This window comes from Molossus molossus, unplaced genomic scaffold, assembly GCF_014108415.1.
Source record: "Molossus molossus isolate mMolMol1 unplaced genomic scaffold, mMolMol1.p scaffold_m16_p_6, whole genome shotgun sequence".
Lineage (NCBI taxonomy): Eukaryota > Metazoa > Chordata > Mammalia > Chiroptera > Molossidae > Molossus > Molossus molossus.
The window spans coordinates 12,912,152-12,936,894 of NW_023425399.1; the positions used below are offsets into that span (position 1 = coordinate 12,912,152).

Here is a 24,743-nt window from a genome sequence, read left to right on the forward strand (position 1 = left end):
TTTAAAAAAATTTATTGATTTGAGAGAGAAATGTTGATTTTTTGTTCCACTTATTTATGCATTCATTGGTTGACTCTTGTTTGTGCTGACCAGGGATTAAACCCACAACCCAACCGAGCTACCCCACCAGGGCTCCAAGTTGCCTCTTTAAATAGGCGGTCAGGGTAGGCGTCATTGAGAAAGTGACATGAAGGAGTTGAAAGAGTTCGCCAACGGGGTGTCTGGGGAAGAGCAGTGCAACAGAGGGCAGAGCAAGGAGAAAGCTCCCAGGTGGCCACATGCCTGGCATGCTCTAGGAACAGCAAGGAGACTGGCATGGTTGATGTGGGCTGAGAGAGCAGGGCCATAGAGGAGGCCAGAGAGTGTGGGGTGGGGTGGGGACAGATCACTATGCCAGTATGGGAGCCTCTAGCCACATGGGACAATTTAAATGGAAATTAATTGCAGTGAAATAAATGAAAAGTTTCATTCCTTTTTTTAAGATTAAAAAAAATTTTTTTCTTTATTGATTTTAGAGAGAGAGAAAGGGGGAAGGAGAGAGATAGAAACATCGATGAGAGAGAACATCGACTGGCTGCCTCCAGCATGCCCCCCTCACTGGGGATTTGGCCCACAACCTGAGCATGTGCCCTGACTGGGAATCAAACCGGCGACCTCCTGGTACCTTGGTACACTGGCCGGGCAAAAGTTCCATTCTTTAGTTGTAGTAGCCACATGTCAAGTGCCTGACAGCCACCGCATTGGACAGCACAGATGTAGACCATTTCCCTCATTGCTCAAAGTCCTAGGGGACATGCCTTAGCAGGGCCCTGCAGGTCATTCATTGCAGTGCAACAACCTTGCCCACGCATAACTGGGCACACATCCTGGGGTCCTTTCCTCACCTCCCAAAGTGGGTATGATTAAAGCATGCAAGGCTATTTGGTTCAGTCCCAGACAATGTCAGAATGCCTTTCCTAGTATCTTTGCCAAACAGCCCTTCAGTCACTGTTTCTATATCTCCGGGCATGGGAAACTCACTACCTCTTGAGACAATCCAGGCCAACTTTGGACAGCTTTGACTTTTGGATTTGCTAAAATCAGAAGAATGTTCTGCCTCTTTGTAGCTTCTAAACATTGGTTCCAGTTCCGCCCTCGGGGACTGTGTCCGTTAGAACTGTAGTCAGCTGCAGGTAACAGAATCTGCCCATAGTGTCTTAGCCACGGGATTATCTTCTCATAAGAAGACCAGAGAGGCAGCTTCAGGATGCCCTCAGGGACCCCCTCCACCTGTCTTTCCCTTCTGTTGGCCTTAGCTTGGAGTGTGGCTTCTGTTCTTTTACTCAAAGATGGCTCATGTCCCTAGCTTCACTCCTGAATTCCAGGGCACAGTGTTGAAATGCAACAGCTTCTCTTCATGGGAAGTAAAGCCCACCCAGGGGTGTGTATCTCATTCTCCAAAATGGCTCACATGGTCTTCCTTAGATGCAAGGAATGAGTATTTTAGCCAGACACATTGCTTTCCTAAACAAGCTTAGGCTTTTGTTAGTGGGGGAGAATGGATGCTTGGTGAGCAGCTAGCGATGTCTGCCCCAGATGTCCTGCGGAGATTTGAAGAGTCTTCTCTGATCTAAACATCTCCAGTCCCTTCCCCCAGTCTCTTGTTTTCATGTCTGCCCACTCTCTCCATTTTCCAGTTGAGAAACAGAGGCACAGACAGTTAGTGATCAAAAACACTGGCTTGGGAGTCAGACGACACTGGTTGATTTAGCAAGTTACTCCTCTGAGCCTCAGTTTCCCAAAAGGTGGAATGTGGTGGAAATTGGTCTAGTACTTACAGCTGAGGGTGTTGTGAGGGTAAAATGAGATAGCCCACGTAAGGTACTAACCATGTTGCCTGGCGCACAGTAATCAATCACTCAGTAGTGGCAGTTGTCATTTTTATTATTGAAACTATTATTGCTCTTACTTCATAGATTCCTTCTGGTGTTGTTGAATGAAGAACCAGAGAACCCAGATCGGTTGAAAACTGCTGGGATCACTGCAGTGTTTCCATAATCCCAGCAGTCACCCTTGGGACAGCCTTCTGTGGAGAAGGGGTGTGGAGTGGGACCACACATGGAGGGAGAGGCTGCAGTGGGGATCCATCTCCAAAGCCACTTGGGCTAAGCCACACCCTATCACATTACTGCTGAAGTGCTGTTCCCATCAGTCTGGCTCATGAAACCCTATCTGGGAAGGGGGTATTACCACAAGGTCATGGCAGCCCGCTGCCAAAACCGTAACTCCACAGGGGGTTGCTGTGACCTTGCCAGGAGCCTGACCCACCAGGTCGAGGGTCAGAAATGCCACAGGATGGGTCCTCTAAAAGGGAATTTGTCAGAGGCTAGCCTAGGGTAGTCCTGGAACTCCAGACCTGTCAAATTCTTCCCTGACCGCCCCCACTGGGGTGGATACAGAGACAAGCATTGTGGGACAGAAAAACCACCCTAGAGCCCTAATTATTTCTTCCTTTATTTTTTAATCAGTTACACGGTCACATGGTTCCAAACCCCAGTTATAAAACTGTAAAGCCGGTCTCCTTGTCCTGTCTTCCCCTTATGTCACCTCCTCACCTCACAGGTAACTACTGTTTGTAGTTTCTTCCCTTCCAAAGTTACTTTATGCCTATGTTAAGGTGGAACTTAGGAAACTGTTAATATTTGACCGTGTTTGACTTCCAAAATGTAAACTTCATATAGTTTCCAAAATAAGCAAATGCACATTTAGATACTAATTTTCCTCTTTCTTACATAAAAAGTAGCATAGTAAACGTACTATTCTGAATCCTGCTTTTTTCTCTTTACTGTGTATATGTCAGAGATCTTTCCATATCTTTCCAAATAAAGGACTTGGCCAGCTTTTAACACCTGCGTAATACTCCATGATAAACGTAATTTATTTAATGGGACCACAGTTGTTGAACAAGATTGCTTGGGTAGTTTCCAGAATTTAACTCTGTTGGAAAAAAGCTGCACACTCATCATTTCACCCATGGATTAGAGTATTTCCAGAATAAATTCCCTGAAGTGCTGTTACTGACCAGAGGCTCTCTGAAGTGGTCGTCCTTTTTTAATCTTCTTATGCACAGTGTGTAACAGTGATAAGGCCTCACCACTGACTGCTGAATGACCTTGGGCACGTACCTGCCCTCTAAGAGTCTCCGTGTCCTGGGGCACTGAACTCTCTTTGCCTTGTTGTTGGGAAATAGAGCTGTCCCAGATTCGCCTCCTTGCATGGCCTTTCCCATGCCCCAGCCATGTGCAGCTACTGTTGCCGTGGGAGATGCCGTCAGCCCGACTGAGGCCAAGGCAGCCCACGGAGGTCAGCATGGACAAGCAGGCAGAAAGGGACCTGCGTGGGCAAAGGCACAGAGGTGTGACAGGGTGGGGTGAGGCAGAGTTCCCAAATGCCAGTCACTGATGTACCTTCCTGAGCCATACGGTATCCATACACCGTCTGGGTTATTATTTACTTATTATTTTAACATATTTTAACTTTATTAAACACTGTATTTATTTTTATGAAGGAACTTTGGTTCATTGCTATAAATAAAAATCAGTGTAACATAAATAGAAATTAGCCAAAAAAAAACCAAAAAAAACAGAACCAAACCCAGCACGCGTGCACACGCACACACACACACACACACACACGAGAAAATACAATGAAGCAAAGGTCATTAAACCATCCCTCAGTACTCACTAGGAGCTCAGATCAAGGCTGCTTTCTGCTCTGCTCCGTTAAAAAATGAAATATGAGAGACTCATTAAAGACATAAGCACCGAAGGAGACTGTCACTGATGAAATCAGATGGCTGAGTGTACGTTTTAAGGAACAGTGCTATGGGATGGATGAGTGTCCCGGTACTACTATCATTTTTGGTCTTACCCGTGGTAAGCATTCCATACTTCAGAGACACGGGCCTGGACGGCGGCTCTCGCCCCTCTGGCCCCCCAGAGCCGCAGAGGAAAGGAAAGCCAGCCCTTGGAAGCGCCGTGCTCCTCTGTGGGGTTCTGCTGAGGGGAGCCCACGCTTTGACGGCCCTTGGCAGAGGAGGCCCCCGCGAAATGGTCAGTGACTGACTCATTCGCGGGTCTCAGGGGCTCTTATGAAAGAGGGCAGGGCCGGCGGGGCACAGGACCACCCTTGCCACGTGTCCCTCTTCCTCCATCCGTTCATCTGTTCGTAGGAAACAAGCACACGTGTATTCCTCGCCCATGCAAGTTCCGAATGGCTGCCCCTCGTCAGTGGGAAGCTCGCCTCCAAGCACGCGGAGAGCCAGCCTCCTTCCACGGCGCGGCTCTGCCTCTCCACGCGCGGCCCCAAGGCCGCCCTGCCCCTCGGCCTCAAGCCCGTGAGAAGGGAAGCGCGTGCAAGGATGTAGGAGGGAGGGTCTTATTGGGCGGGGCAGGACGTAGGGCGCAGACGTCCTCTCACTTTCCATTGGTCAGAATCCAGTCACATGGCCACGCTCCTGCAAGGGCTGCTGGGAAACAGTCTGGGCATGTGCGGAGAAAGAAAAGGGAGCCATTCTGGTGACCTGCTAATGGGTCTCAGCCAGGCTGAATAAATGTGTGGTTTTTTTTAAAATCATCTGCTTCCATCCTATGTCTTCATTCACTCACAACATTGTCAGGCTGAACTTTTCTGCTTCTAAAACCTTCATTTTGTGTGTGTGTGTGTGTGTGTGTGTGTACCTTAATTTTTATACATTGGCTCCTCAGTGTCCCCTAGAGCAGCCTTCCTCTCTTTCCTCTCACCTCTCACTGACTGGCTCGCTGGGCGGTGGGAAATAAGACACAGCCTCGGAATTTAAAATGAGACTGTCATTTTCCAAGAACTGCCCACAGGGAGAAAAGAGGACACATGTACACAGCCGGGGGTGGGGGATCTTCAGCTCCCCCAGTTCCTTCATGAGCAAATTTCACACTCAGATGCTGCCTGAGGCCCGCTCAGAGAATTGTCCTATGACAAATAGGGGAGAGGAGACTTTGTAGTCGGAGATGGCAAACCTTTAGAGCAGTGGTTCTCAACCTTCCTAATGCTGCAACCCTTTAATACAGTTTCTCATGTTGTGGTGACCCTCAACCATAAAATCATGTTCATCGCGACTTCATAACTGTGAGTTTGCTACTGTTATGTCTTAGGCGACCCCTGTGAAAGGTTTGTTCGACTCCCAAAGGGGTCGCGACCCACAGGTTGAGAACTGCTGCTCTAGAGGTTTTTGTCAAGAGAGCGAGTAACCTGTTTTTCAAAGGGGCATTGCAGAAATTGTCCAGGGAGGAAGAGAAACAAAGGGTTTGAATCTGCTGAGACAGTTAACTATTTTCTAGTTAATGTCCATTCTGAGAAGTAATGTGCTGATTAAATAGCTCTGGGAGGGGCCGTGTGTGGGGGGGTGGGGGTGGGGGGGGGAGAACCTTGCTTCCAGGAGTTTGCCAATTTTCATGGTGTAAATACTGCCACTATGGCTGATTTCAATGTACCAGCTACTGAGCACAGAGCTGGGAAGACACGTGATGATATTGGCTCTTTTGGCAGGCAAAGGCTTGAATGAGCAGCTCCAGCACACCCTTAGCTCCTGGCTTGATTTCTCCTTCTCTGTTTTACTTCAAGCTGTGGCTCAGAGATCTCATCTACAGGGAAGCTGGCTAGCTCCTTTTTTCTTCTTATCTCTCTACTCTAGAAGCTGCACATTCTGAACTGGATTGTTTTCCTATAGATCTTCTCTACTAGACTATAAGCTCCTATGGCTGGAATTCTGATTTCAAGTTTTTTTATATCCCTGTGGCATTGTCATATGCCCAGACTTGGTAGGTAGACACCTAGGAAGTGCTTATAGAGGCAGGCAGGAAGAAGGCGGAAGGAGGTGGGGTTGGAACCCTCGCCAGGAAGTCAGTTCCTTATCTGTGACTTATCGGCAGTATGACCTCATGAAAATCCCTTCACCTGGCCAGGCCTGTTTCCTCGTTTATAAAAGAGTATCCCTTATTCTCCTCTGCTCCTGGCAGACCAGGCCTATCACTGCATAGTAATTATGATAATAGTAACATTCAACACATTTTTATTAAGCACCGACTATGGCCCAGATCCTGTTCTAGGTACTGGGATTTATCAATGAATTAAATAGACCAAAATCTATTCCGTGTGGCCCTTCCATTTCATATTTGCAGCATGCCATGAACGGAGCAGAATTTCACAGGCCCCATCTCCCTTGCTCTCCTGGCAACATTGAAGGAGGAAGGTATCATTAGCTCTATGGTACGGCTGTGGGAAGTGAGGAGAAGTTGAGTCACATGAATTACCAGAGGTCAGAGTGGAGATGAGACTTAGACCCTGGCATCTGGTTCCAGGAACTGGTTCTTAGCCATCATGACATGGCCCTCTCTGCCCACAGGCCCTCTTCTGCCTACTTCTCTGCCTTTGCTTAGGCTGTTCTTCCTGCCCTTCCCCACAGTGCCCTCTACCCATTTGATCTGTTCCCACTGATGCATCCCTCAGGCCCACCCGTGACCTGACCCTTCCCTGATGTCTTTTCTATGTCTCTGGCCCTGTCTCCAAATCCTTCCTCTTTATCGGACCAACCATGGTTGGTCACCAAGAAGGGAATCTTTTACTTATTTATTTTGTTCCCTCAGACACCCCCACCCCCCCCATCAGTCTGCCATCCCAGGGCCCAGGCATGGACCTACATGAAGAGTTCAATAAATACCTCTTCATTAATACATTAAAATCTTTGATTTTTTCCTTGGCCTCTACCTCAAGTCTCGATTTTAAATGTCTTCATTGTAAATGTTATTTATTTTTCCTGGGAAATCTGAGGGTCATATCTGTTAAAAGAAACAAACTTACAACAGCCCTTGTGTGTACCTACTGTGTGGGGGTATGGTGTTCATTGCTGCAGGTTCACAGAAATGACAGACACAGTTGCTGCTCTTCGGCCTCTGGCCCCTTTGTGTGGTCAAGGCTGTGATGACCACATGCCCACGTGTCTGGAACAACGCAGGTTCCTGCTAGGTGTTATTAACAGCCTCCTTTTACCCTCAGGTGCCTTGGTTTGAAAAATAAGCTCTGCAGTCACTAAACATAACCCCTCTGCTCTAAGCACTGAAAATACCAATTCACTTAATCTTCCTAACCCTATGAGTTTGGTGCTGTTATTCTCCCATTTCACACATGGGCAAACAGAGGCACAGAGCAGTAAAGTAACTGCTTAAGGTCACACAACCAGGAAGAAGCAGGTTAGGCTTTGAACGCAGGTCATCTGGTGCCAGAGTTCTCTTGTTCACCCACAGCCTCAGCGAGAACTTCTCTAAGGCCTTCCCTGACCCCATGCTTGGGCTGGATGTGTCTTCCCCACCCCACCTTACCAGGAGCCATGGACTTTTCCCAGTCATGACTGCTGTGACATGGGTTCGTGACAGGAAGACAGCAGCAGGAGTCAGAATCTCCTGTGGAGACCTCATGCCTGGCATAGCTCCTGGGGCCAAATAAAACCTCTGGAAATGCTTTTCCAACCAAGGGATGCGGGTTTTCCAGGGCCAGGCTGGCCCCTCCCTGTGGTTTCTTCTTCCAGTCTCTGTGACAGCCGGGATGCCAGCCCCCAGGAGCAGATGTAGCTGCCTAGAATTCCTTCCAGAGGCTTCTTATCAGCTTTCAGAGCAGCCTGGAGTGGGGTGAAAGGGGTCAGGGACACTGGGGGCTGTTCTTGGAAAAGCTGGAATGCCATAGTGGAGCCCCACCTGGGGAGGGGCCGGAGGCGGGGGAGGACGCTGGGCAGGGAGGGCTCAGCTGTCACATTCCTCAGCTCACAGAAGGCTCTCCTGGGCGCCTTGTCCTTATTTAGGCAGGAGATGTCTGCTGACTCGGGCCTATGGGATGCCATTGCAGGCTGTCTCACTGGGTAGGGTGGGGTGGGGTGCGGTGGGGGTGCACACCTCGAGCCAATTCAGCCGACTTTCTGGGGCAGGGATCCCAACAGTCAGGGACCCCCAGGGTGGGAAGTTCAAACCCTGGGGAGAAAAATCACTAAGTAGTAGTAACAAAAATAGGAGCTACCATTCATTCATGGGGTACCTGCTATGTGCAGGGCTAGGCTAGTCTATAAAGCTCTCAGAGGTGGGTTTCCCCTGTTCACTGCTGCACCTCCAGATCTAGCCCAGGACCTGGCGCACAGTAGGTGCTCAGTAAATACGGGTCATAATCAAATGACTATACATTTTACATGCCACCGATCCTCGCAATGATTCTAGTGGTAGCTAAGTGCTCTAATTAACCCGTTTTACAGATAGGGAAACTGAGACTTGCAGAGGTCCCATGACTTGACAAAGGTCACGCAATCTGGAAGTGGGGGAGCTGGGGTTTGAAACCAGGTCGCCTGACTCCACCATGAAACAATATTTCCATCTTATTGGTGTTAGCCACCCTGGAATGCCCGCCTTTCTCCCTTTATGGGCTGTGCAAGTTGGATGGTTACATACCCTGTTCACTCTTAGTTTCCTCATCTGTAAATTGGGAATTGATCATGATACCTACCTTAGAGAATATTGTGGGGACGAATTGAGATAAGACAGGCAAATGTCTTAGCATTGTGCCTGGAACATAGATGCACTCAGCAGGTATTGCTTATTGATGATGATGATGATGATGATGATGGGAGTGGACCCCAGGGGATTCAGCATCCTCCTGGCTAGATTAGACCCAAGGAGCAGAGTGGGCAAAAGGTGAGGCCATTCTCCAGCAGGCTCTGTCCCTCTTGGAGCACAGTGACAATCTGGAGAGGGCCACTCCCAGGCTGTCTAAGCCTCCCAGGTTCCCAGAGCGAGAGACTGGAAGGGATCTGGGGTTTTACCTTCTGTTAATACCTGGTACATGGTCATGTTCTTGTGTCACCTTGATTGCCCAAGGTTTCCATGAGTACCTACTATGTGCTGAGGCCTGGGCCTGTCCCCACAGAAGAGACAGAAGCAGGACCTGCTGCTGTCTTTGGAATGCCTGTGGAGTGGCAGCAGAGAGGAGTTGGAGAGACACAGATTCTGGAGCCACTGTCTGGGATCCATTTCTTGCTGGCTGTGTATTCTTGGGCAAGTTGTTGAAATGCCCAGAGCCTCGGTTTCCTCATCTGTACACTGAGGATTATAACAATAGTCTTTCTTTTATAAGGTTGTTGTTTGAATTAAGTGATGGAATATATGTGAGCATTTGGTAAGTAACCCTTATGTCTGTGACAGAGTAACAATCACAGTGATTAATTTTCAGTTATTGGAAATGATCACACAGGCTTCTCTGGGCCTCAGTTTCTCCATCTTGTTACTGTGTTGTTATTAAATGAGAGATGTTTTCTGAGGGTCCTTCTAGATCTGTGAGTCTCATAGTCAAGTATATGTGATCCATATGCAACATTCACCCAACAGATACTTACTGAGCACCTGCTATGTGCCAGCCTGGGTTCTGGTGGCAGGGGCACGACAATGAGGCTCTGCCCCTTGTGGGGCTCACAGAGGGAGGTGAAGTGACCTGGCAGCTAACTGCAGGGGATTGTAACAGCAGAGAGCTGGCAGTTAGGGCAAGCTTTCCCGAGGAAGGGTCCTGAAGGATGAATAGGAGTTCAGCCAATGAAGAGGTAAAGGATGCGGGTGGGGGCAAGAGTTCCCAGGAGAGGAAGCTACATGTGTAAGGAGGTGGAAACTAGGGCACATGTGAAGAATTAGAATTTTCTGGCTGTCTGGAGGGCTGAATTTGACAGGAGCTAGGTCGTGAAGTCATATGTACATTTTCATATTTCCTTTTAGGCACTGGGAAGGACGCTGTGGGGTCTTAAGCAGAAGAAGGTCAGGATCACATTTACTGGGGGTGGCCTCTGGGAAAGCCTTCCTGGAACAGACAGGGCATAAAAGGAAAATTATATCCAGAGTTAGTATTCAGCTGGACACTCCAGTAACATCATGCCAGTTGTTAAAGATCTGAAACTCTCCCGTTTGTAGTGCTTTGTAACCAGCAGCTGCCCTGACCTCCTAAGTGCTCCCCCCACCCCCTTGCTGCCCTGTTCACCTGCCCCCTTGCCCAGGACCTTGACTTTCCCAGGACCCAGCAATTAGTTAACCACAGGGCACAGGAGGGAGCCTCCACAGCTTTCTCATTGCTGGTTGCCCCACCTACCGTAGCAGTTGCTGTATGTTTTGAATATCAGCCCAATACCTACATTTCAGTCAAGCCTTCCAGTTCCAGGAGAGCATTAGAGAACATTGGATAGAGCAGGACCAACTCAGGAAACCCGAGTCTTAACCTAGTGCTTGCCCACTCCCTGTGGTGTAGCAGGGGTTAGACTGGAATGCCCCCTAGGGCCCACCATGCCCTGGCTGACATAGGCTTGGGGATCAGACCAGGACCTGGGGTCCAGCCCTAGTCCTTGTACTTCCTGATACGTGGCTGTCCTAGGGTCACGCTGCCTCTTGGAGCCTGGTTTCCCTGTTTGTGGTCATAGTAATACCTCCCCTGTAGGGTTGTTGTAAGGAATAAATTGAGCCATACCTCTAAAAGTCCTAGCACTGACAGATGCTAGGTTTTAAAAATTGTAATTAATTAGTTTGGAATAGGTATACTCTATGCACGTTCAGAAGGTCTAAAAGGGTTGGCAGGTTTCAGGTTGGACTGCAGGGTCCAGTCCTATGTGGGGACAAGGAGCAAGGCCAGAGGTCCCCTCCCTGTTGTTTTACTATTTGCCAAAGTTCAGCCTCTCCTCATCATATGTAGTCCTCCAGGCAATTCCCAGACCCCAGTGGACAAGCCTTTCTTTAGGGAAGTAGGGGGCATCACTGCTGGTAGCCACTAGCCTGGGGCCCTCCCTCTCAGACGGGCAGGATGAAGGCTGGGTTGTGGCCAGTCCCAGCTGCTGGGCCCTTCTGGAAGGCGAGCTTGAACTGAAGCGGCGTAGCAGATGCGTGAGTCAGCCAAGGCTTTGGGGCCAGACAGACCTGGATTCTCGGTCCAGCTGGCTCTGGCACTCGCTAGCTGTGAGCCTCGGGCAATTGAGTTTCTGAGCCTTCATTTCTTCTCCTGTAAAGTGGGTTGTCTTGAGGAGGACATGAGATCACACAGGTTGCTTTAGTTTCCTGTCGTTGCCATAACAAATTACCACAAATTTGGCAGCTTAAAAGGACACAGATGTGTTCTCTTTCAGCTCTGGAGGCCAGAAGTCTGAAATCAGCTTCACCAGGCTAAAGGCAAGGTGTTGTCAGGGCTGGTTCTTTCTGGAGGTTCTGACAGGACAATCCAATCATTTCGGCTTCTTAGTGGCCTCCCCCATTCCTTGGCTTGTGGCCCCTCTCTCCATCTTCAAAGCTTATCACCCAAGTCTCTGCTGCCATCCTTACACCCCCTTCTCTTCTGTCGCCACATCTCCCTCCACCTCCCTCTTATTTAGGGCCTGCCCATATAATCCAGGATAATCCCCACACCTCAGGATCCTTAACGTAGTCACATGGGCAAAGCGTCTTTTGCCATATAAGGTCACATTCACGGGTTCCAGGGGCTAGGATGTCTTTGGGGCCATACTCAGCCGACCACATAGGTCACATGTCCTCAGTAAACAGCAACTCTGTTACTTTGTCTCCCCCTTTCTAGGCTGGAGCAGGGATCACACGCCCAGTCACACGTGGAGGAGACTTCCCAGCCAGACTGGCAGTCTTCCTTAAGAAAGGGAGATGGGCCACCATGAAACATGATCTGAAAGTGGTCACCGCCATGGCCTGGGGATTTCAGTGTGGGCTTCGAAGGTGGGAGGTTCTGCACAGGGCCTGAGGAAGTGGCACAGCCTTCAGGCTCAGAACCCATGCCCCCCACTTCAACTAGAACAAATCCATTTTCTAAAAATTTCAAACACTTGCAGAGAGCTTACTATGGGCCAGGCCCTGTTTTAAATGCTTGATGTACAGTTTAATTTGTTCTATAATTCCAACAATCCTGTGAGATAGGGGCTATTCATGTCCCCATTTTACAGATGAAAACAATCAAAGCACAGAGAATGTATGTAAGTCACCCACAGTCATATAGTTGTGTTTCTAACCACCTCGAAATACCAGAATTATAACAACAATTTTTCTTTTTTAATTTCCAATTTTTTGATGATTAAGCCATATTATTTGAAACTATATACTTTATATATTTATGTTTATAATACGTAAAAGTAACAAAATAGAAATTATGAACATGTAAATCACCAGATGGGCTTCCTCCTGCCCTATAGTCTTCTGTCTGTTCTGCCGTCAAACTTTTCCCCTTCTCTTACCTCTCCTACTGGACTACCTCCTTCCAGAGAAGGAGGCATGTCTGACTCAATGTTAACATCAATAATGGTAATAATAATAGGCAAATGACAGCCTCTCTGTGACTCAGTTTCCTCATCTGTGAAATGGTTGTGGTACCTACCTCATCTGGCAGTATGAAGCCTTAGGTTATTTTCCTTTTTAAAAAAAATTAGAAGCAGTGGACATAGATCTACATGTAAGAACTAAAATAATAAAACTCTTAGGATAAAATACAGGAGTAAATCTTATGACCTTGGATTAGTAAAAAGCCTTTTTAGCTCTGACACCAAAAACACAGGCAGTACAAGAAAAAAAAAAAAAGATAAATGGGACTTCATTAAACATAAAAACTTTAATGCTTAACAGGACACTGTCAAGAAAGTGAAAAGACAACCTACAGAATGAGAAAAATATTTGCAAATTATGTATCTGATAGTGGACTTGTAACTAGAATATATAAAGAATATTTACAACTCAATAATAAAAAGATAAAACCAATTAAAAATAGGCAAGGATCTGAATAGACATTTCTCATAAGAAGACATATAAATGGCCCTGGCCGGTTTGGCTCAGCGGTTAGAGCGTCGGCCTGCGGTCCGGAGAGACCCGGGTTCAGTTCCCGCTAAGGGCATGTACTTTGGTTGCAGTTTGTCCCCGGCCCTGGTTGGTCGTGCGGGTGGCAGCCACTCGATGTGTCCTTTCACGTCAATGTTTCTCTCTCTCTCTCCCTCCCACTCTATCTGTACAAAAAATGGAAAAATATCCTCGGGTGAGGATAAAAAAAAAAAAAGAAGACATATACATGGTCATTAAGCACATAAACAGATGCTCAACATCATTAGCTACTTGGGAACTGCAAATCAAAACCACCCCACAAATCATGAGTATGACTAAAATAAAAAAGATAGGCAATAACAAGTGTTAGTGAGATGTGGAGAAAATGGAATGCTCATACATTACCGATGGGATTATAAAATGGTACTGCCAGTTTGGAACCAGTTTGGCAGTTCTTCAGAAGGTCATACAGAGAGTCATCATGTGACTCAGCAATTCTGCTCCTAGGGAAATACCCAAGAGAAATGAAAACATACATCCACACAAAAACTTGTACAAGAATGTCTACAGCAGCATTATTCATAGCAACCAAAAGATGGAAACAAAGCAAATGTTCAGGAATGAAGTATTGATACATGCTACAACATGGGTGAGCCCCGAAACAATGTTTATATCCTAATTTGTCGGCAGTCCATAGAGTTTTGGAAGCATTGTTATAATAACAAAAACTGTAATAATAATGACAGCCAATACTTGTTAAGCCTTTAGCTTATGCTAAGCACTTTTATGTGATTTCATTTCAGACTCCTACTAATTTTGTGAAATGACTGTTATTATCCCCATTTCACAGTTGAGGAAACTGAGGCCAGAGAGCAAAGGTCAGATGGTGCTATGATTTGGACTTGAGCTTGTGCCCTTAACCTTTCTGGCGAGGGCCTTCTGGGCAGGGGCTTAGCACACGTTTGCCAAATGGAGCCCAGGGGTGGGTAGGGAGGAAGGTCCTGTCACTCAGGGCTCCCTAACTGGACTCTTGCCTACATCTTGGGGAGGTAGGGTGTTTTCTCCCAGGGAGCTCTCTGGCTGGGTGGCTAGACACCCCAGCTGTGGTTCCTCCTCAGGTTTACTTTGACCCTGATTGTTCTGGGGGAAATGGCCATGGCCAGCCAGAGCCAGGGAGAGGCTGTTTTGGGAGAGGGCAGGGCAGGGCAGTGGCATCCAAAGCATCCCCAGCTCAGGAAGACACTTGGCCGCACTATCCCTATTCGGCACCTCTGCAGCCTGCAGATTATCTGCTTCCCTCCTCCACACCGACCACGGGCAGCTTGCTCTGAAGGACTTTTTCTAATTTGAAAGTAAGCAAATCAGAGACACTGAGTACATTCAGGATTTTCTTTTAGTCTTCTCCCCAGAAAAGGTGCTTCTTATTTATTTTATTTACATGCACCTCTATAGCACTTTCTGTGTCCTAGCCACTGTTCTAAGGGCCATATGACAGTTCATTCATTTATTTCTCACAGCATTTCACCCAGGTGGGTGCTGTTATCATCCCCACTTTACAGATGAGGAGACAGGGGCCCTGGGGTCTTAGACTTGCCCAAGGATATAAGAAGCAGAGTCAGGAACTGCATCCAGGCAACTTGGCTAGAGCTGCCCCCTCTTAGCCACTATGTGGTCTAGACGCTTTGCTCCATGCCCCTGTTCATCCGTTGATTTTCAGAGATGCTGCATGGTTGACTTGGCAGGGATGCATTAGGCTTCTGGGTCCTAGTTAACCCCATCCCTGGTCCCAGCACATGGAAGACCTGTCCAGAGTTAGCTGCAAGAGGGCTTGGTGTGATGGGTAAGAGCTTGGGCAGATTCACTCTTTAGCTGTGTGATCTGGAGAATGTGACTCCACCTCTCTGAGGTCGTATGTGTAAAGGCGGCCATAGCACAGAGCTGGGCACGAAGTGCTCCAGAAGTAACAGATTAGTGTTATTAATGATAGTAACAGAAGAGGCAGGTGTTGAGTGAATACATGAGTACAGGGGTCCACAAAAATGTCCTGTAAGGGCTGGACTGTAAATATTTTTGACCTGGCAAGTCATACGATCTCTATGGCAACTATTGAACTCTAGACAACACATAAACAAATGGGTGTGGCTGTGTTCCAATGAAACTTTATTTATAGGGACACGGAAATTTGAATTTCATATACTTTTCACGTGTCAGGAAAATATTACTTTTGGGTTTATTCAACTGTTTAAAAATATAAAAACCATTATGAGCCCCCAGGCAGTATAAAAACAGGCAGGCAGCAGGCTGGACTTGGCCTGCCACCGTGATTTGCCGACCCCCTGCTCTGCAAAAGAATGGGAGTTCTACAGGGACTTATTGATGCTTGGTTTGTTATTGTGTCCACAGTGCCCAGAACAGTGTCTGCCATGTAGCAGGCACCGCATGACGTTGTATTAAACGAATGAATCCATACATAGAAGTGTCCTGAGCTGGCCTAGGAGGTTGAAGGAGGGGAAAGAGCTTTCGGGGAGGGGACTAGCCTGAACAAAGGCATGATGTCAGGGGTAAGTCTGATGGCTGCCCCCTTTGGCCCAAAGAAGCCATCAGTGCCTGAGGGAGACACCTGGGCAGCAAGGCCAGCTGTAGCTGGGCAATTAGGGGTCTGCGTGTGGGAAAGGACACAGGAAAGGGAGCGGATGCTCTCAGAAGTGGTTCCAAGGGACTCATTCCCTGCTCCTATCCCTGAACCACCACTTATTTTTAACCCTGCTGACGAAAGATAAGAAAGATAATCCGAATGAAATCCAGAAGAGCGACTGATCCCTGCCCCTCCCCCTGCCCCAGTTACTGCTCCTTCCCTTCCCCCCAGCAGGGCAGAGCCATCCTAGGGGACCCTCCCACGGAGGCATCAGCCCAGACACTGTGAGTGGTCACAGAAGAAGTAATGGTCCCTGCACTTGCCTAGCAGGACCCGGAAGGGACCCTGGTGCTTAAAGAGGAACACTCGAGGCTCCTGGAGCATTGAGTAGGCTGGGCACTGCCCAAGCCGAGCTGGGTTTTCTGTCTGTCTGTCTGTCTAGCACATGCTTTTCAGATGTCAGCGGAAGCACCTGGAGGACTTATAAAACACAGACTCCTGGGCTTCTCCCCCGGAAACTCTGATTCAGTAGGTCTGGGGTGGAGCCCAAGAATCTGTATTTCCAACTAGCTCCCAGGTGATGAGGGGGTTGGGGGTGTGGTGGGGAGGCACCACACTGATTGGCACCAAACTAGAGGCAAGACCCTCTGGGTAACAGCAGTTCTGCCTGCCCTTCACCCTGTGAGCCGCCTCGGGCCCAGGATCTGGAGAGCTCTGCCGGCCATGCTGAGTAATTTGGACTTTACATCGAGCACCATAGGAAGCCCGGCAACGGCTGAAGCCGTTGGCTGTAGGGGTTAAACAAGCTCACATCCCACAGTGCCACCGCACGTAATCAGTTGTAGGGCACAGGCCTGGAGGCAGGCGTGGGGGTGGGGATTCCAGGAGGAGTGACAGAAGGATGGAGAGATGGGCACATTCGAGAGCCATAGAGGGACCAGAAGAGACAAGAGGCAGTGATTGACAGCTGTGGATGTTGAAAGGACATGAGGTAGGAGGGTGCAGGAGAACACTGGGATTCCTGGCTTGAAGGCTGGGGTGCTGGGGAGCCATACCAGAAATCTCAGACATTGAAGAGTGGGTCTGATAAAGGATCAGGTGGCCAGACTGATGGACATGGGCAGAAGCGTGTGCTGCGTGGCCACCCCGCACTCAACCCCTGTTCTGGCTCTGTGGAGGGTCCAAGATGAACCTCCCGGAATCTTCCAGGGCTCAGTGTGCAGGCTGCCACTCCGCCCAGGAGTCTCACAGCAGACTCCCAGAGCACCAGGAAACCAGCCTCGCCCAGCTCGCTTGACCAAAAAAGGACATTTTCTCAGCAGGAAGGTTTGCCCAGCCCTGTCCCTGCTCCCCCCACCTGGGGTTTCAGGTTTCCAGGAAAGTGTCTCTGAAAATTTTAGAACTCTGAATCACACATACCCATGGACAATCAGATAGGAGCCTCGGGAAAACCATGTACCACACTGAGTTTTGATGTCATAAATATCTCCTTCCTCCTCCTCCTCTTTCTCCTCCTCCTCCTCCTCCTCCTTCTCCTCCACTTCTTCTTCCACCACCACCATCATTATCACTACTCAGTCCCATCCTGAGTTTCAAGGGATGCTTGTTTTATCTGTTAGTCTAGCCTGACTAATAGAAGCACCTACGAAAATAATAACAGCCCCATTTATGAATGGCCCAGGCACCGCTCTAAAAGAATTAGACGATTATCTCACATAACCACCACAATGCCTTAGAAAGCCTGCTAAGAGGTTACAACCTGCCCTTGGTCACAGAGTCCTTAAGTGCAGGAGCTGGGATTGTGAACCTGGGTGACTCCAGGACCCTGTGTGCATGGCCATGTGCCACATGTGGCCAGGAGCTGAGGACATAGATCCCTATGGACGAGACAAGCCCAGTCCCTGCCTTCACTGTCATACAAACAAAAATTATTGAATAAAATGTAACTGAGTTAAAAGTTAATTCATTGCGGTCACGAGAAGTGCCATGAAGGAAGAGTAGAGAATGCATTGAAAACGCAGAAGAGAAAGACTTGGCAGAGATCGGCATCCCTTGAATCTCGGGTGCTTAATGCACTACATGTTTAACACTTGCTTAAATGATCCACATTTAAAGTTTCAATTCAATGCTTAAATGATCCAGTGTGGGACTGTGGGAGGGGACTTTGCTCTGCGCAGTAGTCATTTGTGGACCCAGGTTCCTTCCACTGTGTTTCTTAAACTGGAGTCCACAGAGAGTCCATGAACTTGGATGCTGTCTTAAGTTAGATTCCCTAGCAGCTGAGTCGGAGGTGGAGATTTTTGTGTACTGGTTTAATGAGGGAACACTCTCAGGAGAGAGGGGAGGGAAAGAATCAGGATTGGTAGGGAAGTAGCTAAGCAAGGATGTGGTTTTACCTGGCATCTTGCTTTAGCCTGACCCACAGGGACTCTGGAGCCTGGATTGTACCATAAAACTGGTTCCTCTTGAGGCAAGAGGGGCCTGAGAGCATTATCAGTCATTGGTTGTGGACTGCCTGGTTTTGGGGAGGGGGTATGTTTAGACCTTGGAATAAGGTAGCTTCTATTGGTTGCAATTCTCTGGGACAGCAATGAGCCGTCAGAAGCCAATTCAGCACCTAGGGGTGGGTGCATCTGCCCAATAAAGGGACCTGGGTGGAGCACCAAAAGTGTTGACAACAAATGGGAAAACTACACCTTTATTTTTACTAGCCTCTAACTGAAATTTAGCATTTTCTTCAATTATGGAAATGAGTAATAAACTACAATAGTATTCACAATATCTGTGACATTGTCACCAGTAGAAATTAAATATATTTTCATGTGACATTACTATTGTTGCAGGTATCCTTGACATATCCATTCTGCTAACCTCTACTTTAAAATTATAGTAGGTAATAGACCTGCTAGATATTTAGTTTAATGTATTAATAAATGATGCATTGTATTATACATTTGTTCTTTTAAGTATTTTGGTAACAATGTGTCAATATAATTGCATCCTTTTGTAATCATCTGTCTTTTATGCATTTTAAAACATTTTGAGAAGGGGTCCAGAGGCATCACTGGATACCTAAGAGGTCTGTGACACACGAAAGATCAAGTGCCCTGTTCTGGGGCCTTGGCCTCCTCTGCATTTCACCAGCAACAGGGGAAAAAAGAGAGGAAACAGAGAACCATAGGAGAGGTTTTTATGGGCCAGGCCTGGATAGAACATACATCACTTCTTCTCATAATGCATTGGCTAAGACTCAGTCACATGACTATACCTAGCTGCAAGGGAGGCTGGGAAATGTTGTCCATCCATGTGCTCAGAAAAAAGTGGAAATGGTCTGGGGAATGCACAGTATTCTGGGCCACAGGACTCAATAATTACTCATTGACAGCCTGAGTGTCCAGGTTGTCTCTTTGTGAATTGGGGAGAAGGGACAGAGGGCTGGTTCTCCGGAGGGATGCTGAGTTTCCATCATGTTGTCTCCTAGGACAAGCCATGCCAAGGCCAAAGCTGAGGCTTCGGAACAGGCTGCCCTGGCTGCCAACCAAGAGTCCAACATTGCCCGCAGTTTGGCCAGGGAGCTGGCTCCAGACTTCTACCAGCCAGGTAGGGCCAGCTGAGGAGGGGACAGTCAGGACAGGGTCAGGGAGGGGGTCCCCACAGGTGGACACTTTTTTTTTTTTTTATCTTTGCTGGAAAGCTGAGATGCACAAGTGGGTTCACAATTGCCTGTGAGTTCTAGAAACTGGGGCATGGTGCAAGCATGGGATGGTATGACCAGGGGACTCATACTGAGATTGTGGTGGGGTATCAGAGGCCCCCAGTTATGGCCCGGCCCCACTCCAGGCTGTCTCTTCTTCCTGAGAAATGAGGTTGCAGAGTAACCTCTGCTCTGAAACAGACCTTGCACTTGGATAGAGCGGTGGGAGCCCCTCAGGGCGGGATATTGTTTTTCTCTGCATGAAGGGTTTTGAGGCGGGTGGCATGATTAGATTTGTTTTCTAAACATTATTCTGGCTGCAGCAAGGAGACCAAGGGTAAACCAGATCAAAGAGCTTGGAACACAGCACTCTGCCTGGGAGGCTAAGTGGCTTCTGGTCCCAGCCCTCCCCCTGCTGGTCGGAGGAAGACACTGGCTGCCTCTGCCGTGGGTGGTCACAGCAATCGCTGTCACTGTGTGACAGGCCCTGCATTTTCTCCACCCAATTAATCCTTTTATTAGTATTTATGAAATAAGTATGGATTAGGCCAATTTTTCAGATAAGGAAATGGAAAGAGACCAGTGTCACTGTTAAGGGCATAAAGTCTGGCCCTGGCTCAGCGATTGGAGCGTCGACCTGCGGTACAGAGAGACCGGGGTTCGGTTCCCGCTAAGGGCATGTACCTCGGTTGCAGTTTGTCCCCGGCCCTGGTTGGTCGTGCGGGTGGCAGCCACTCAATGTGTCCCTTCACATAGATGTTTCTCTCTCTCTCTCTTCCTCTCTCTCTCCCTCCCGCTCTATCTGAACAAAAAATGGAAAAATGTCCTCGGGTGAGGATAAAAAAAAAAAAAAAAGAGCATAAAGTCTGGAGCCTGACTCTGGGTGCTAGTCCTGGCTCTGCCCTCTGTCATCTGGGTGACTTTGGGCAAGTGATTTCACCTCTCTGAGCCTCCCTTTCTTCATCTGTAAAACGAAGGTTAATAACATCGACCTTATAGGCTTATTAAAACTATTGACTGAGTTAATATTTGGAAATTGCTTCAAACAGAGCTTGGCACACGTAGATGGTGGGTAAGTGCGGCTGGGAAGTAAACGGAGGCTCAGCGAGGTCGAGCGGCTTGCCCAGGATCACCCAGTGCTGGGACCAGGATTCGAACCCATCCCCCGGTGTATCCCTGGCAGGTCCGGAGTATCAGAAGCGCCGGCTGCTGCAGGAGATCCTGGAGAACTCGGAGAGCCTGCTGGCGCCCCCCGACCGGGGTGCGGGCGCCGCTGGCCTCCCGGAGCGGCCCCGCGAGAGCCCGCAGCTGCACGAGCGCGAGACCCCGCGGCCCGAAGGTGGCCCCCCGTCGCCAGCCGGGACACCCCCGCAGCCCAAGCGGCCCCGCCCAGGGCCGGCCAAGGACGGCCTGCTGAGCCCAGGCTCCTGGAACGGCGAGTCGGGCACCGAGGGCAGCCGGCCGGCCACGCCGTCTGGCGGCCGCCGCAGCCCAGCGCGGCCGGCCACCGAGCACATGGCCATCGAGGCGCTGCAGGTGCCGCCCGCGCCGTCGCGGGAGCCGGAGGTGGCGCTGTACCAGGGGTACCACAGCTACGCGGTGCGCACGGTTCCCTCCACGCCGCCGCCCAGCGAGGAAGAGCCCTTGCCCGAGGCCTCCGGGTCTGACTCCGCGCCCCCGTCCCCGGCCACTGCCCCAGTGCAGGTCCCCATGCTTCCGGCCCCGGAGCCCGCTCCCGAGCCCCCCGCCAAGCTGGAGCCCAAGCCCATTGTCCCCAAAGCCGAGCCCAAGGCCAAGGCCCGCAAGACTGAGGCCCGAGGGCTGACCAAGGCTGGGGCCAAGAAGAAGACTCGGAAGGAGGCAGCGCTGGCGGCAGGGGCCGAGGTGGAAGTGGAGGAGGTGAGGCTGTTGGTGAGGGTGTTCAAGGGCTGGTCCCTACCCCTTCAGGCAGGATAGGCGTGGGTGATTGGGTGGAGGATGATGGCACAGGACGGAGCAGGGGGAATCCCCAGCAGGGATGTGGGCTTGGTCAAGTGCAGCGTCTCCCCGCAGGGGTAGGTGCTGGCCTTTGTACCTGCTGTCTGGTCAGCAGGGGCAGTTCTTTGGAGAAGGGGGCAGCTGGGAGCTCTAAGCAGATTGGGGGGAGGTGCACCTGCAGGGTGAGGGGGAACCCAGCTGAGCACCAGCAGCATCTGCTACACCATGTAGCAGGGAGGGCTTCCTGGAGGGGGAGGAAGGGCCCACCAGAGGTTGGGTCCTGGACCTCCCAGCTTGCTGTAGGAGACTGGGACCTAGGAATTGCAGCGCTGAAGAACCTAGGCTCCTAAGGGCTGACGAATGTGGCCCGCGAGGTATTAATGGGGAAGGCCATGTGTGTGGGTTCTAGGCCCAGCACTGCCCACCGTGTGCTTTGGGACGCGTCCTTGCTCCTCTCTGGACCCTGAGTGGTTTGTTAATTATTTCCGAGAATTCTCCCAGCTCTGATGGTCTGCCGTCCCGCTACTGGACACAGCAGGGAGCCAGATGGGGTGCTCTCAGGAGGGTCCTTCCGGAAGTTCCTGCTCCTCTGTCCACCCTGTTGTGATGGGGAGGGTGTGGGGTGGTGCAGAGGCCACGGGGACTCAGGCAGCCTCTCTCTCCTCCTCCCAGGTCCCCAACACTGTCCTCATCTGCATGGTGATCCTGCTTAACATCGGCCTGGCCATCCTCTTCGTTCACCTCCTGACCTGAGCCTGTCTGCCAGGTGAGGCCCGGGGCGGGGTGGGAGCCCGTGGAGAGTTTCAAGCACCAGGGTGTGGGAATGGTGGGGAAAAGGGCCTGTTGCCTACTAGGCCTTGCTCCTGTGGTTAATTGAGACCCCTCCCCATCGGAGGCAGGGACTGAGAATGTGGATTTGATAGGTCACTCTGTTCAGCGGCCCCTTAGAGCAGCGTCTGCAGAACACCTGCTTTCTATCAGGGAGCGGTGGGGGCTCTGCGCACTCACTCGCTCATGTGACCGACATTCGCGGAGCAACTGCTCCGCTGGAATCTCGGGATACAGCAGGGACTCACTTCCGTCCTGGGAAATGGGGTGAACTCAGTGGGAGCGAAGCCTTCATTATAGCTCATTATATACAAGTCTTGCAGTTCAAATGTCAAGCAAAACAGTTCTTGCCCTCCTCCCCCCAGAACCTCACAGGGCAGGATTGAGTCTGGGATGGCTGGACCCACTTCTCTCTGCCTCCCTTTCTGTCTTGCTCCCAACCCCCAGCCCATCCCTCAGTCCTTTCTGGAAAGCAAGCTGCCAGTTGGTTCCATCAGGTGGTTTTCTCTCTGGGATGGATCTGGGAGGGGCCAGGTAAGGTCCCACGAAAAGGAGCGCAAACCAGGCAAAGGGAACAAACAGCACGTGCAGATGAGCAGAGGCAGCGTCCAGAGGGGAAAGAATGGTCCCTGATCCCAGAGTCAGAGCCATGGAGCAAAGCTACCCTGGTGGTTTGGGAGTGGGGGGATCTTGCCCCAGAGAAGATCAAGCCTGAGGCTTGACCCCTGCCTTGAACCTGGCCCAGCCTCCGTGTGCCTTCCCTCCCTCCTTCCCCTGACCTTCTTGCTGTCTCTCTGCAGAACCAGGAGTTCCTGCTGTGGACTCGAAGACCCGTCTTTCTGCAGTGCTGGGCAGGGTGGCCAAGGAGGACTGGCCTCTGGACCTGGAGCTCTGGGTCTCAGCTCACACCCACGCTGCAAACCTTTAAGGAGGCCTCCCATGGCGCCCTTGCTGGGTGGCGGAGGTGCCAAAAGGGATAGAATGTGCTGGAAACCCTCCTGGAGTTTTACCCAGGGGCGGGGAAAGCCCTGACCTACTCCTGTCCTTCATCCTCAACCACTCTCTCACCTCGTCCCTTGTTGCTCCCTCCCTGGGCTTTTGTGTGTTTTTGGAGAAGTCACCAAACCAGAATAATAATATTAAATCCCAGTCCCCTTCCTGCTACCCCCTCCCGCTTTATTTTAACCTCTGGCTGCCGGGCTGGCAGATCCCTGCTGTGGGCAAGGGAGACGCCCTCAGATAGGCAGAGGGCCTTTCACTGCCTTGACCCAGCACACACGCTGGCCCCTGCCTACAGGTGTCTGGATGACAGTAGAGGACATGAGCATGCTCGGATTGAATATCCCAGGATGCAGTGCTCCTGTCTCCTCCCACCTGTCCAGCTAGCTTCCCTTCTGGACCAATAGAAGAGGAGACGGGAGGGATTGGAGCCTTTGGCTAGGAAGCCACTGACCAGGTGGCCAGGGGGTGGGGGTGGGAAGAAGGGCCAAGGGGAGTTACCCGGTGTTTGCGTGTGCCTGAGCCTGAGGCTGGCATTGCATTTAGGGTTTCAGGTGTGCTCAGGGTGCCGCGGGGTCACTGTGCAGGAGCCCTGGGGCTGGCAAGATAAAGCTACTGTGATGCCCTGTGAGTGGTTTGGCTGCTTCCCCGACCAGGGCCCACCGCAGGCTCAGGGGACATTGAGCATGGAAGCCCGTGGAAGCCCAGGCAGATTTCCCCAGGGCAGACGTTCAGGCAGGGGCTGAAGACAGGCTGCTTGTCAACAGGCTGCTTGTTTCCCAGGGAGAGAGGAGCGAGCCCCGGGCTCCCACCCAGTGCAGGCTGTGTGATCTAAGCCCCTTGGCTTGCATGGCAGAAGTCTGCATACAGCTCATCACGTGTTTGTACCGCACTGAGTCCTGGGCCCTTGTGCTGGCTGGGTGGGTGGAAGCTGCAGGTGGGTAGAAGCTGCTTCTGGGAGGATGGAGAGAACGCTCCAGGCCCCTCCAGGCTGGGGAAGGACGTGACAGTGACATCCTCGGAGTTGTGGCCTGGCCTTCCCAGGCCAGCTCTGCGACCTGAAGTTTGCTTCTGCTGGGGTCTGCTTTCCCTTCCCCCTCGATACTTGGACCTTCTGTCCACTTCACACCTGCTGCTTCAGGCCTGCTCGGGCCTCGGGCCTGGCTGGAATCACGGACTGCATTTCTGCGGAGAGAAGCCTGCGGATGCTCCCATCCTCCACTGGCCCGGGCCCTGCTCTGCATCCGTGTTTGGGCTTTCCTGGACTCCTAGGGAATGAGGGGGCGGGTTCGGGGCACTGCTCAGGGCCGACAGGCCCCCGCCTTGGCTCTGGGGTCACTGTCCAGGTTTCTTGGCGTAGCCCATGGCTGTCAGCTCCCGGGCCTGGTTTGGGGGCTGGTGTTTGGGGCGAGGGTTCAGGATGCTGCAGTCTGTGCAACAATAAACCTGCATCTGCTCACAGGCTCTGGCGGGGCTGCGGTGTCTGCTTGTGGGCCAGGGTGCGGGGCTGGGGGGGGAGTGGGGGAGAGGTGGAGGGCCTATGGGCCGTGATGGTCTGAGCTCTGTCTCTCTCACAGTTCCCATGATACCTCACAAGGGGCAGCTCAAAGACCATAAACCTTGTAGGGCAGACCCTGAATCTCTACAGCTGAGTCCCAGAAGCTTCCCTGAGCAGCACATGATGGAAGAAAGAGCCCACCTTTTGAGGTTGGGTCCTCCTTGGCTCCAG

At 50.7% G+C, this 24,743-nt stretch overlaps 1 protein-coding gene across 1 annotated transcript in view; it reads left to right on the forward strand.

Annotated features, from left to right (window-relative positions):
* Positions 1–24,464, forward strand: part of JPH2 (junctophilin 2) — a 60,819-nt gene extending 36,355 nt beyond the window's left edge. Inside the window, exons 3-6 of the mRNA XM_036245860.1 lie at positions 18,998–19,116; positions 20,394–21,109; positions 21,860–21,953; positions 22,816–24,464. Of these exons, the coding sequence (XP_036101753.1) occupies positions 18,998–19,116; positions 20,394–21,109; positions 21,860–21,940 (916 nt within the window). The 3' untranslated portion in view covers positions 21,941–21,953; positions 22,816–24,464. The remainder of the gene's footprint in view (positions 1–18,997; positions 19,117–20,393; positions 21,110–21,859; positions 21,954–22,815) is intronic.
* Positions 24,465–24,743: the final 279 nt, after the last annotated feature.